The 14,318-nt window shown below is 34.6% G+C and overlaps 1 protein-coding gene across 2 annotated transcripts in view; it reads left to right on the top strand.

Annotated features, from left to right (window-relative positions):
• Positions 1–14,318, top strand: part of LOC121382338 (N-acetylglucosamine-1-phosphotransferase subunits alpha/beta-like) — a 46,777-nt gene that overhangs the window by 2,411 nt on the left and 30,048 nt on the right. Inside the window, exons 2-10 of one of the 2 annotated variants that reach the window (XM_041511923.1) lie at positions 205–290; positions 1,342–1,461; positions 3,193–3,210; positions 7,521–7,720; positions 10,089–10,156; positions 11,345–11,476; positions 11,972–12,046; positions 12,916–12,987; positions 13,820–13,867. In XM_041511923.1, coding sequence (XP_041367857.1) covers positions 205–290; positions 1,342–1,461; positions 3,193–3,210; positions 7,521–7,720; positions 10,089–10,156; positions 11,345–11,476; positions 11,972–12,046; positions 12,916–12,987; positions 13,820–13,867 — 819 coding nt within the window. The remainder of the gene's footprint in view (positions 1–204; positions 291–1,341; positions 1,462–3,192; positions 3,211–7,520; positions 7,721–10,088; positions 10,157–11,344; positions 11,477–11,971; positions 12,047–12,915; positions 12,988–13,819; positions 13,868–14,318) is intronic. The other variant, XM_041511924.1, reaches the window with a different exon arrangement.

The following is a 14,318-nucleotide window of genomic DNA, read 5'->3' as shown; positions in this document are numbered from 1 at the left end:
AGTGGTTATAGAATTTGTCTGCCACTATTTATTTTTGGGTGGGAATTCATAAAAAAAAGGGGGACATGTCCCCAAGGGGTTTTTTCTGGAAAAGAAATAATTTCAAAAAAATATAGAAAAGAATCATTAAATCATGCAAGTACCATACATAAATTTGGGTTTATCAAACATGAAACTAATACAATGTTTTTGTTGTATTTGCAGACAGCATTAGAATGGAGTCGAGAAAAATATGCGGCAGTATTCAACTCTTACAGTGACAACATTGGTGGCAGGTCTTTCAGGCAAAGGTATCGTAGGAAACTTGTACTGAATATTCAAGTACTACCTTATTTGACTGGGAATAAACTGGGAAATACTCAACATACTAAATATTTGGGTGTACATGGGCTTATTCAAGGATATGACTCTTATGAGCTTCATTCTTTAGATCTTATTTCCGGTCAAATACGGTGCTACAGGGCTCAAAATTTAATGATGGCACCGACAGAAACTGCTGTAGTTGTGATGTGAATTATCATGGGTCATGGACTCATTCATTCATTTATACTTATTTTCGTGCTTATATCCAATTAAGGTTCAAGCACGCTGTCCTGGGCACACACACCTCAGCTCTCAGGGCTGTCTATCCAGGACAGTGGGTTAGTAGTTAGTTGTTAGTGAAAGAGAAGTCAGTGTAGTGGTTTTACACCTACCCAATGAGTCGTTAAAACTCACTCTGGGTGGGAGCTGGTATCGGGCTGCGAACCCAGTACCTACAAGCCTTATGTCCGATGGCTTAACCACAACATCACCGAGGTCAGTTGTCATGGACTTTATTGATGGTAGTTTTCAGTGTTCAACAAATCCACTATCCCTCTGCTCCGGCTAGTGGAAATTATCAACCTTATTACCATAATGTATACTGCACTAGCCAAGTGAAGTTTGTGTTAAAATCTTCAAAAATGGAATTGATTTTGCTTTAAATTAAAAACATTTAAAATATTTTCTTGGAAATAATTAACAGATAGATATCCTCCAGATTTATTTCATACTTGTAATTTAGAATTTTGCAGCAATCATAAACTCAAAACAGTTTCCTGATTATTTACCCGTATCCAATTTAATTTTTATGCTTGATTAATAAGTTAGCAAATGATTTTTTGTTGTTTTTAGCTAGTGCCATTTAATGATAAAATATCAATTGTCGAAACAGGCTAAGTACTGACAAACTGAGTCTTGATTAACAGTGTGTTTTTTGTCAAAAATAATTTAAAGTATATTTCTTAATTTGGAGAAGACATTTTGCATAGCTGATGTTTTTCACTTTGTAAATTTATTACATTGCTGATTCTGTCACAGACTGTGCCTGCCAGTTCCTATCGACATCGTGTACACCTGGGTGAACGGCTCCGACCCCGATCTGATCATTCAGCTTCGACAGGTGAAGGTCGACCTGGAACAGGAACTCAATGTGTCAAGGTGCATTTTATATTCCTCAAAACAAAGCCTCTAATACCTTTGTTCCTTCTTATTGGGGGCAGGGTGTAGCCCAGTGGTAAGGCGTTCGCTTGATGTGTGGTCAGTCTGGGATCAGTCCCCGTCAGTGGGCCCATTAGACTATTTCTCATTCCAGCCAGTACACTACAACTGGTATATCAAAGGCTGTAGTATGTGCTTTCCTGTCTGTGGGATGGTGCATATAAAATATCCCTATCTACTAATGGAAAAAGGTAGCAGGTTTCCTCTCTTAAGACTGTATGTCAAAATTACCAAATGTTTGACATCCAGTGGCTAATAAATCAATGTGCTCTAGAGGTGTCATTAAACGAAACTAACAAACTTGTTCCTTATTGTTCCAGATTTTAAACAGAAATTCACCATGTTAAATTGTGTACATGTATATAAGTGTTGTCATACAGTGTTTAAAAATAATATGATGTACTTTATCTTTTCTAAAGAGCTCAGTCAGCTGAGTGCTCGCTTAAGGCGCTTGTGTCACAGGATCGAATCACCACAGTGGATCCATTCTGCTGATTGGGTTTTTTCTTGTTCCAACCAGTTCACCACTACTGGTCAATCAAAGGCTATGGTATGTGCTTTCCTGTCTGGGAAAGTGCATATAAAAGATCCCTTTCTGCATTAGGAAAAATGTAGTGAGTTTCATCTGATGACTACGAGTCAAATGTTTGACATCCAATAGCCGATGATTAATTAATCAATGTGCTCTAGTGGTGTTGTTAAAGGCATATTGTCACAGACCACTGGCCTATTTAATGGTCTAACAAAGTATTACCTGAACAAAAATAATTTGATTTGTCCCTTAATGTACTTTATTCAACCATCTTCATAACCACCATACTCCATTTATTAATGACATTTTGTAAAAAATAATTGAATTATGGCAATGGTCCATAATTCAAAAACTAAAATTGCCGAGAGGGATGACATGGATTTCACTCCATCATGGTTCAGTTGAGGTGATGCGATAACTAGATTTGGTTTCCAACATTTAATGTAATTTTTATTTATTAACCATTTTTAGAGAAATAAGATCCTTAAATCCGTGACAGTATGCTTTTAAACAAAATAAACAAACAAGCTTTTCTAAAGAAGTTATATATAAATGATATATACAAAAAAGGTCCCACCTGTCATGCTTTAACAAAGTCGTTTGACATGTGTCTTACTACCTTGATTAAAATTTAATATCTTAGTTTAATCATTTTAAAAATTCTTCACAATTATCATTCTTATAATGAATTATGATGCAATTTGGTAAAGCACTGTAATTGTACAAATGCAACATTGTAATATTAATGTTATTCACACAATTCTGACTGACTGACATTTTTGTCTGCACAGGCCCGTAGGAACGCTGTATGAAGTGTTTTGTTTAAATATATATTGTATGAAAAGAAAAAAGTAAATACTTTGGGGCTTAAATGGGGAAGAGGCACAGGTCCCCTGATCCCTGAAACCCCCAACTGCTTATGTTTAACACAGGGCTCACCCTGTCCTTTGCCAATGTTTATGCAAAGTGGCTACAACATTTAGTGTTTGGTTAAAATAAAAGATTCTTTAAATTAACAAAGTTTGAATAATTTTTATGGAAATCCTCTACATATCTGAAAATGGGTTAAAGCAACATTTGTTGCCTTAGTATTAAGAAATATTTCTGGTGTTAACATAAATCATGTGTTTCCTGTTTAGGATTAGTACATCAAGTGGGTAAGCATATCTGTGTGCATGCATGTACATGTATAGTACAAAGGACAACTATAAAGTCACATAGCCCCCCCCCCCCCCCCCCCCCCCATGCATGTACATGTATAATACAAAGGACAACTATAAAGTCACCTAGTCCCCATAGATGAACAGTACTGTTAAAACACAACTATAAGTCACCTAACCCCCATAGATGTACCGTACAGTACCAAGGACAACTATAAAGTCACCTAGCCCCCATGCATGTGCATGTATAATACAAAGGACAACTATAAAGTCACCTAGTCCCCATAGATGAACAGTACTGTTAAAACACAACTATAAGTCACCTAACCCCCATAGATGTACCGTACAGTACCAAGGACAACTATAAAGTCACCTAGCCCCCATAGATGTACAGTACTGTTAAAACACAACTATAAGTCACCTAGCCACCATAGTTGATTTCTTAATGATGAACCTTACTTTCTGGCACCAGACTGTACATGTATGCATCAGTGGTTGATTTACCCATCCAGTAGTTCCTAGGAACTTTACTTGTCTGTTCATCTGTCTACTTTTACACTGTGGCCCACCATTCACATGACATTCAGTAAAGCAGGCTGGAAACCCCTCAGTTAGCCATTTCTGAATAGTTGACTTTATTGTTGGTTTGCATGGTGTATGTTTGTGCTTTATTTAAAGAGACTGTCCTCAGTTTGCTCACCATTTGACTTTATTGTTGGTTTGCATGGTGCATGTTTGTGCTTTATTTAAAGAGACTCCTCAGTTTGCTCACCATTTGACTTTATTGTTGGTTTGCATGGTGCATGTTTGTGCTTTATTTAAAGAGACTCCTCAGTTTGCTCACCATTTGACTTTATTGTTGGTTTGCATGGTGCATGTTTGTGCTTTATTTAAAGAGACTGTCCTCAATTTGCTCACCATTTGACTTTATTGTTGGTTTGCATGGTGCATGTTTGTGCTTTATTTAAAGAGACTGTCCTCAATTTGCTGCCATGGTTAACATGTTTCTGACTAATATAATTATTATATCAGCTAACATATTAAATACTGTTCTATAGATCTATAGAGAATAACTAGTTAATGATGTAGGATATCGGCTTTATCCTGTGATGGTAACAATGGAAAAACAGGATAAATCTGATATCCTACATCATTAACTAGTTTTTATCTTTATCCTGCAGACCATAAAATTTAAGGGGGAAAGCTATTATTTCTGTTATTTCAGCAACATTGTACAATGACCTAGGGGTCAAATGAGTGATTTTGTACTGCATCTATGCATATGTAACATCACATGCATGACGTCAGAAGTCATAATCTGCTAGTATATGTTTATGACTGCTTTAATTGGTCATCATAATCGGCCTATAGAGACTGTAGTTGCAGGATAAAATATGTTTATGGTCGGCTTAATGTTCTTAGTAGCTCAATGTTCATTTTATTTCGTGATATTTTTTTTCGTACATACAAAATGTTTGGGATGTAAAATTCAGTTAGGACTATTACAAATAATGGGATGATGAGAAACACATTTAGTATACATATATTGATATTGTAAACAAGAAACTGTCTTTAGTACATAATTTTATAGTTATTAAGAGTGATCTCTTAGTTGGGGCAGGTTCTTGCTCAGTTGGTAGAGCATTTATATACGGTGAAAGGTTGAAGGATCGAACCTCCCAAGTGGACTTATCCTCTGATTGTTTTTTTTCCCAATCTCAAACAATGCCCCATATGTGGTATATCAAAGGCCGTGGTATGTGCTGTCCTGTCTATGGGTAAGTACATATAAAAGATCCCTGGCTGCTAATTGAACAGTGTAGCAGGGGTTTTCTCTGAATATTGTGGCACAGTGACATCCAATAGCCGGTGATTAATGAATCAACAAAACACATTTTAACTCTGTTGCTGTTGAAAACCTATTACCAGGGCCGTACCCTGACCAAAATCCATGGGGGGGCACCAAATTTTATAAATAATTTTTAACATACTATAAAGATTAAACATTTCTATGCTATTACTGGAGATATATAAAAAAAAAAAAAAAGGACAAGATTATCAGGGGGGGCAGCTGCCCCCCCTGCCCCCCCCCCCCCCCCCCCCCCCCCCCCGGAGATTATAGCAGCAAAAAGAAAACACTTAGAGATGTTTGAGATTTGGTTTTCGGGAATGTTAGTTATGTTGCATGTCTTGTGATCTTGTTCTGTCATTACGTATGGGATTGGTGTCAGTCTGTTTCCATCACATATCCATGTGTCTGTTTCTCTGTCTGTATTTCTGTCTCTCTGTCTGTATTTCTGTTTCTCTGTCTGTATTTCTGTTTCTCTGTCTGTATTTCTGTCTCTCTGTCTGTATTTCTGTCTCTCTGTCTGTATTTCTGTTTCTCTGTCTGTCAAGATAATGCCTCATGATATTGAGCTGACATTTTGTGTATAGCTTTATCATGTACTGTTACAGATCAGGTTTAACTTTCGTGGCAGTTTATCCATTGTTCACAGTTATTGTTCTTGAACTTAGAAGAGATGGAAATTTGTTTTTCTTACTCTTTTTTTGTTGTTGTAATGCCTGAAGATATTAAGGTGTAATTTTGTATATAGCTTTATTATGTACTGTTACTATACAGACCAGTTTAACTTTTATGGTGATTTTAATGAAAAATGTAGCAGGTTTCCTCTCTAATGTTTGACATCCAGTAGCCAATGATTAATAAATCAGTATGTTCCAGTGGTGTAAAACAAAACAAACAAACATACAAACATTTTCATGGTGATTTGCCTTCTTTTTTTTTTTTTACAGAGTTATTGCCCTTGAATTTAGGAGATACTAAAATTTGTTGGGCCCATTAGGGGACATGTATTTCTTTAGCAGTACTCTCAGAATGTTTATTGATTCTGCATTTGTTTGTTCTGTCCAGGTGTGCTCTCAAAGTGTATAGTGAGAAACATGACATTGTGTATTTAGAAATACCTTTTTGTATTCAAATTTGTTAGTTTGTCAACCTTTGCTGTCTGACAGTGTTTCACAACATACATGTACCACGGTATTCAGAATCTGAAAAGTGAACACCTATAGAGGTTAAAACTATTCTTAAAATTCGGAAATATCCAGTGGAAAATAATGATTCAGTACAGAGCATTAATGTATTACTACTCACCTATTGAGTAACCCTGCACAACTACGGAAACTATTTATATTTCTGTTGCTAGCTTGGTTGTTGGTTGTGTTATTTAAAGGGACATTCCTGAGTTTGCTGCATTGTAAGATGTTTCCGACTAATAAAATATTTCTAAAATTAAACTTACATATTAAATATATTTTCTTGTTTAGAATATCAGTGTCTGTATATTCAATGTGTTTCTGGTCATCTTAATATTTGTAAGAAGCCCAAACTAGATTTTGTCTTCAAATAATTTCGTACATATGAATTTTTTTTTTTTTTTCAGGAAATAAAAGGAAATTTAAACTAGTACAAATATTAGAATGATCAGAAACACGTTTAATATTTTATGTAGAAAAATATATTTGATATGTAATTACAGTCGTTAAAAAGTCTCTGTTAGTCGATCAATCTTAAAAAATTGCAGCAAACTCAGGAATGTCCCTTTAACACATTGTTAATTTGAAGTTATGCATGAGAGTTTTCTTGTGTAAGCATGATTGGTCAATGTGCTGAGATTAGTATGATATGAATATGTAATACTGCAATAAAGTGTAATTTAGATTGTTAAGTAAAAAATACTTAGTAATTTTAAACCTTAAATCTGTTTTGATTATCATGAAACCACTCCTCTTAAGGTACAGCTGAACAGGTGATCTCAATAACATTTAAAGAAAATAAAACATTGCAGTAGTAATTATTTGACATTTTCAAAGTTTTTCTGTTTTTTCTTAGTTTCTAATGCAAAAAACACAAATTAATGTGGCTTGGGAATGATTTTAAATCTTAATGGGATTTTCTCTGGGGGGGTTTATTATTATTATTTTTAATTTTATTATTACTATTTTTAAATCTGTTTTAGGGTCTAAAACCATAAATTTGTTAAAAAATAGTTTTTGCTATTTGTCTACAATTTTTGAGAGGAAAAAAAAAAAAAAAAAAAAAAAAAAAATATATATATATATGTCAAAATTCCAAAAGAGAACTAAACTAACCACTTGACCAGAGCCAGATTTTGCTAACCTTTTGATGCAAAACAAACACACAAAAAACCCCACAAAAAAACAACACCTGTACCAAATGCTTTGTTATTGGTTACTATTGATAATACATGTATTGTATATATATTTGGTACATGTACTGTTTCCAGGGAGGAGAAATGTTCTTTCAGCAACTGTCTTCCAACAACAAAGGTGGTCCTAAATCCTGCCCTGCCGCCCAGTATGAACTTGACCCAGTTCACGAGCGCCTTCCCAGCATTCTCTGAGGTGAAGGCCATGTATGTGGTGACATCACCAGCAGACGCCAAGCTGAACTTCACTGTGCTAGTGTTTGACAATGAGACGTTAGGTACTGCCAGAGATTTCACTTGATATGTCCTTTCAAAATGTATACCAGCCTCGATGGTGCAGTGGTTAAGCCATAGGACTACAGACGGGTAGGCTGGTATGATATGCGAACCCAGTACCTACCAGCATTATGTCTGATGGCTTAACCACAACACCACTGAGGCCGGTATTAGGTACAATCAGTGATTTCATTTAATTGTCTCACCTTGATGAAGTAAAATCATGAGATATAGAGAATGCTATGTTAGTGGCTGTTAAATGCCATTTATAAAACAAGTTCTAAAATGTATCGAATGAGCGGAAGCGAGTTGGATACATCTTTAAACAATGAGTTGTTAAATAAATTGTATGTAATGGATGCCAGTGTAGTAGTATATTTCTTACATGTATCCTCAAACAACAAGTTTAAAATAAATGTAGATGTGTTTTCTAACTGCAGCCTATTTACAGCCTTAGTGCTTGTAGTTAACATCCATGTATGTGTCGCAGAGAAATCAGACTTTCGTCACAGAGCAATTGATGTCAAGTGTTCTGGGTTTTTTCCGTTGGATGATATCAAGTTTTTTGCTAGAGGGTAAAATGGGTATTGTGCCCAATCTAATTAAAATTAGCTCCACTATTACATGTGGATCTAACAGCAGCCAGTTGGAGCTCATGTCCACCAATCAAAAGCTTATTTGCAGAATCATGCCAGTGATTTGAAAATAATTTGAAAATATTCCGAATTATTCTGAGGTGTCATGTGAATTACAAATGCCTTATGTAGACCAGTAGAACTAATTTTAATCAGATTGCTAACAACACTGCGTAGTCTCCAATATCCAGGTAACATTTCGTCTGTAAATAATAATATAAATATTGACCAATCACACTTCGCCTTTTATAACGTTATTTGGGAGCATACAAATTCTAAAAATATCGGGCGAGTCTATTTTAGTGGCCGCAGTACAGCGAACCATACCAATACGTACGGGATGGGTTATTAGTCTTCAATTTTACATTAAAAATTATTTATTTATTTATAAAAAACTAAAAAACTAAATCAGTCTTCAGTTTTACATTACAAATTATTTATTTTATAAAATAAAACATATTTTAAGGCATTCGTAATTCACACGAAACATGTCGTATACCCTCAGGATAATTCGGAATGTTTTCAAATTATTTTTAAATCACTGACATGATTCTGCAAGTAAGGTTTTGATTGGTGGACATGAGCTCCAACTGGCTACTGTTAGATCCACATGTAATAGTGGAGCTAATTTTAATTACATTGGTATTGTGCCATACCCAAATGCAGATATTTTTTTTTTTTACTTTACCTTTTTACAAAATTAATGACTCTTTATCATTACTGTATGATTTTCTTAACCGTAACCCTAAACCATTTTCTTTCTGATGTTCTCACTGACGGGTGTGTAAGAATCTATCACAGTTGTAGGGTATAGACAGGCAAATCCAACTCAAGGGACAAAATGTTTTTGTGAGGGCTGAGGTTTACCAAGGATATAGAATTGTCATACCTATACCCCACAGCGGTGATTGATTCTTGCGCACTTAACTACAATAACACATAAAAAGTATAAGCTATTTTTTTTTTATTCTTCACCCATTCATAACTACTTCACCTACAAACTCATTTATTCATATGGGAAATAAATATAGTCCATATTATGCTTCAACATAAAAATTACCATAAATATATATAAAGTTCATAATATTAATTTGTTTAAATACTTTTGAAAACAATGATTTAACCTGAAATGGCAACTTGGTGAATAAGTATTTCAACAGAATTCTGAAAAACATCAGTTATGATGTCACACATATTTAGAAATGTATGGTCCAACAGATTTATATAGCATCATGCAAAAGTTGGCTAATTCAATCCAGTGGGCAAGCAATAAGTATTACTTTTTTTCAACAGTCATGGCATCAACTATTGTGTTTAACTCCAATGTTAAGTTTTCTCATTTAAGTGCATTTCTCACAAACTATAAGTTTTAGATCAATGAATTTTGCTTTGTTGTCACATCAGTGAATATTCATCTCAATGTATGTTCAAAAAATTTAAAATTAATTATCTTAAAATTATCTCTTTATTCACAAGATTATTTTATGATAGGTCAGCCATTTAATTCTATGGACCTACAACTTTTATAAATGTGTTTTGAAAATGTTATCTTCAGGTTTATGGCCTGACTTGTATCTCAAAGTCTAAGGTATGTGATGCCTAGCTAAAGACAAATAAGTAAATATAAAACAAAAGAATGAAAAGCAGATGTGACTTTTTTAATATACGTTTTTGTGATTGTTCATAGCATGTAGATGTCATACAGTTTTCTAACAGAATTATTTTTGTTTTTTAGTTAACAAAGTGGTGAATATGGATATAGTTGTGCAGGGAAACAAAACAGCTGTCAAGAGAGCTTATATTGTGAGTGTATAACTTAGTTGTGTCAGTTATGTCATACTCGGAGATGTGGTACTTGGATGTATTACAAACTGTTAATGGACAGGGAATGGGAGTTAGGTACTGTTACCAAACAGTGTCTTATGTTTATTCATAAATGCGGCCAGTCATGGCTAATCTACTGTATTTGTTTCCAATAATTTTTTTGACATCTAAAATTTATTATCAAAGAAATAAAAAATTACAAATGAAAAAACTAATAACATTGGTTGAATTCTGTCATAGTGACGGTGAAAGGGTTGGTGAAGAAGTAGTGGTCTTAGCATTCAAAATGTTATATTGGAAAGATGCCAGATTGTCCATGGCTTATGTTTAATGGTTGATGTATCTAGCTCAAGTGTTCCATACTTTAAAATATAATAATTTATGAAAGCCCAATGCCCTGTTTCACAAAGCAATCTTTGCACTAAGTTCATCATGCAATTAAGGTGATCTTAGTGCTAAGATTGCTTCATAAGACAGGGCCCTGGTTTTATATTATTTTGCTTAACAAGACATTATTTGGTTTTACAAGACATTATTTTGTTTCATCAGACTGGACGGTTTAGCACACGATTCTGTTACATGATGTTATTTTGTTTATCAGACCAGTGACTGGACGGTTCAGCACACGATTCTGTTACATGATGTTATTTTGTTTATCAGACCAGTGACTGGACGGTTCAGCACACGATTCTGTTACATGATGTTATTTTGTTTATCAGACCAGTGACTGGACGGTTCAGCACACGATTCTGTTACATGATGTCATTTTGTTTACATGATGGACGGTTAGCACCGATTTGTTTGATTTATCAGACCAGTGACTGGACGGTTCAGCACACGATTCTGTTACATGATGTTATTTTGTTTATCAGACCAGTGACTGGACGTTTCAGCACACGATTCTGTTACATGATGTTATTTTGTTTATCAGACCAGTGACTGGACGGTTTAGCACACGATTCTGTTACATGATGTTATTTTGTTTATCAGACCAGTGACTGGACGGTTCAGCACACGATTCTGTTACATGATGTTATTTTGTTTATCAGACCAGTGACTGGACGGTTCAGCACACGATTCTGTTACATGATGTTATTTTCTTTATCAGACCAGTGACTGGACGGTTCAGCACACGATTCTGTTACATGATGTTATTTTCTTTATCAGACCAGTGACTGGACGGTTCAGCACACGATTCTGTTACATGACGTTATCATCATGTCTGGCTTTCCTCACGAACTGGACGTTGATAACCTCCGACAGAAGCTGCCTGAGAAGTTTCACACGGCCATCACAAAAGTAAGATATTTTGGGCTGAATCTATAAGGCCCGTCTTTCTTAAACATGGATGTTTGAGCATTAGAAATATATATATATTTACATGCAAGTAAGACAAAAATTTATGCCTTATAAATTCTGTCCAGTGTGTTTTGTTAGCCCCTACAGGCAAACAAGTTTGTTTTGTTTCACGACACCACTAGAGCACATTGATTTATTAATCATCGGCTATTGGATGTCAAACATGGTCATTTTTGGGAAGGAGGCTTTTAGAGGTCAAACCCTCCCGCACTTAAGCAAATTTTCTTCTTTTTTAAAATATTTTTTCCAGTGGAGCATTACTTTCCCCCCCCCCCCCCCCCCCCCCCCCTCCCCCAAATAAATGTCACTCACCACTGTCTAGATTTCCCCCTGCATAAATTGTTGTATTTTTAGTATTAAAATTTCTCTGGGTAACCATAGCACATTTTTCACCTTGTTAAAAGTGTGAGAACATTATATTTTGTGTTTTTATAGATTGACCTCCACACAGACAGAGGTATAGCTGTTCTGTATGTTCCAAAGAAAGAAGAATTTGAGGAACTTGTTGATGTAAGTAGGAAGGTTTTTGTAGTTTTTTGGGTGGTTTTAAGGTAAAATGATGTATGTAAATTCTATAATTTATTATGACTAAAACAATGCTGCTGCAAAGTTTCATTCCAATCTTACTTTATATTTAAGGATTGTCTGTTATTTCTTTTACATTTACCGGGGTATGAACAAAAAAATCATCTGCAAACTGTGTGAATCAGCGAAGCTAATAATAATTTTTACATTCATCGAGAACTGAACAAACTCCCGTTTCTAGATCTGAACCAATGGGATGACGTTATGTGGTAAATGTAACAGAAATTTAATTATTTATCAATGAACAGTAAGGGCATAATAAAATCAAGGCCCACCCCTGGGGTTTTTTATTACCAAAAATGAAATGTCCTTTAAATGTATATCATGTGCGGTATTTCCAATATCCTGAACATAAAAAATAAAAAATAAACTTTCACACAACCCACCCTCATTTTAAAACAAATTTGGATGAAAATCTAGCATTAAATTTATTATGGTCTAATGTGGATTTCCCATCCCAGCCAGTGCAAATGTTACACACCCCACCCTCATTTTGAAACAAATTTGGATGAAAATCTAGCATTAAATATATTATGGCCTAGCCTGGATTTCCCATCCCAGCCAGTGCCAAATGTTATACACCAACTAACCATAGTTTAAAAATATGCCGAATTAATGTTAAAACTAAAAAAAATTTTTTTTCCTTTACTATAATTTTAGTTTAGTCAATTGGAACACATTGGCATCTAGTTTGAATAATTCTTTGTATTGTGGTGTAACTTGTATTTTAAATGTATTTAATATGTATTAATTACATAAACTCTTCTTGACATACAGATTATATTTGTGTTTAGATTAAAAACTTCACAATAGATGGGAAGGAGCCGACTTTGAATGCTGCTAATTTGATTTGGGAACTCAAAGATGTGAGTTTGAACAACTGATCATATCCTAACTATAACCATCTTTAATGTTATGACTTGCTAGCTATAATAAATATTAACTGTTTCTTTGCTAACTTAACTATTTTGTCACTATTGATTTTCTAACTATAACATTCCATGCTAAATTTAAAATCTAATTTGAATTAGAATTTGAATTGTGATTTCAAAAGCAGGAATAACAGTAATTAATTCAAAATTCAATAAAACCATAATGTGGAGTTTTTCCTAGGACAGTAAAACCATAATGTGGAGCTTTTCCTAGGACAGTAAAACCATAATGTGGAGCTTTTCCTAGGACAGTAAAACCATAATGTGGAGTTTTTCCTAGGACAGTAAAACCATAATGTGGAGCTTTTCCTAGGACAGTAAAACCATAATGTGGAGTTTTTCCTAGGACAGTAAAACCATAATGTGGAGTTTTTCCTAGGACAGTAAAAGCATAATGTGGAGTTTTTCCTAGGACAGTAAAACCATAATGTGGAGTTTTTCCTAGGACAGTAAAACCATAATGTGGAGTTTTTCCTAGGACAGTAAAACCATAATGTGGAGCTTTTCCTAGGACAGTAAAACCATAATGTGGAGTTTTTCCTAGGACAGTAAAACCATAATGTGGAGTTTTTCCTAGGACAGTAAAACCATAATGTGGAGTTTTTCCTAGGACAAGACAGTCATTTATTCAACAGTTGTTTCATATGAACTGGTCTCAATGCCATATAGTATATATTTGGTTTTTGTGTGAATAGTTTATATTATGTAAGCATAATAAGGTGTTAAAAAAGACATGTATGTGTTACTTGCTGTTCTTTCATTTTAGTTTTCACAGAATGAAGATGTGTCATCGAGTAGGTTTGAGGACAATGAGGTAACGGATTAGTTCAAATATTGCGTGGAGTCAGATTTTATTATGTGCTACAAACTAATGCTGAATATCTAGGCAACAGTACAGCTCTTCATAAATTCTCAAACCGCGGGGTGTTGCGAGAACGATGGTTTCATTCATGTGTCTCTCGAGCAAGTGTAATTTTGGGTAACCCATTTTTCATTCATGTGTTATATGTAGGACATCATTTACATGATTATAACAGGTTATGCAAAAATGAAATGGATTAACGTACATTTTGTTTTACATAACCCATTAAAGAGTAATGCCAGTTTTCAATTCTTGAAGGTTTATTGACATGATGTTATGCTTATATATTCTTACTGCATCTAAGGTTGTTTTCTTGTTATCAGGAGCTGAGATGTAGCTCAGTGGTAGAATTGTAGAATGGGTCGTATGATCTCTCTGTCTGTCTCCCCCTCTCTTCTCTCTC

This window comes from Gigantopelta aegis, chromosome 9, assembly GCF_016097555.1.
Source record: "Gigantopelta aegis isolate Gae_Host chromosome 9, Gae_host_genome, whole genome shotgun sequence".
Classification (NCBI taxonomy): domain Eukaryota; kingdom Metazoa; phylum Mollusca; class Gastropoda; order Neomphalida; family Peltospiridae; genus Gigantopelta; species Gigantopelta aegis.
The sequence above is the reverse complement of the archived record's forward strand: the minus strand, read 5'-3'. Positions and strand labels throughout refer to the sequence as shown.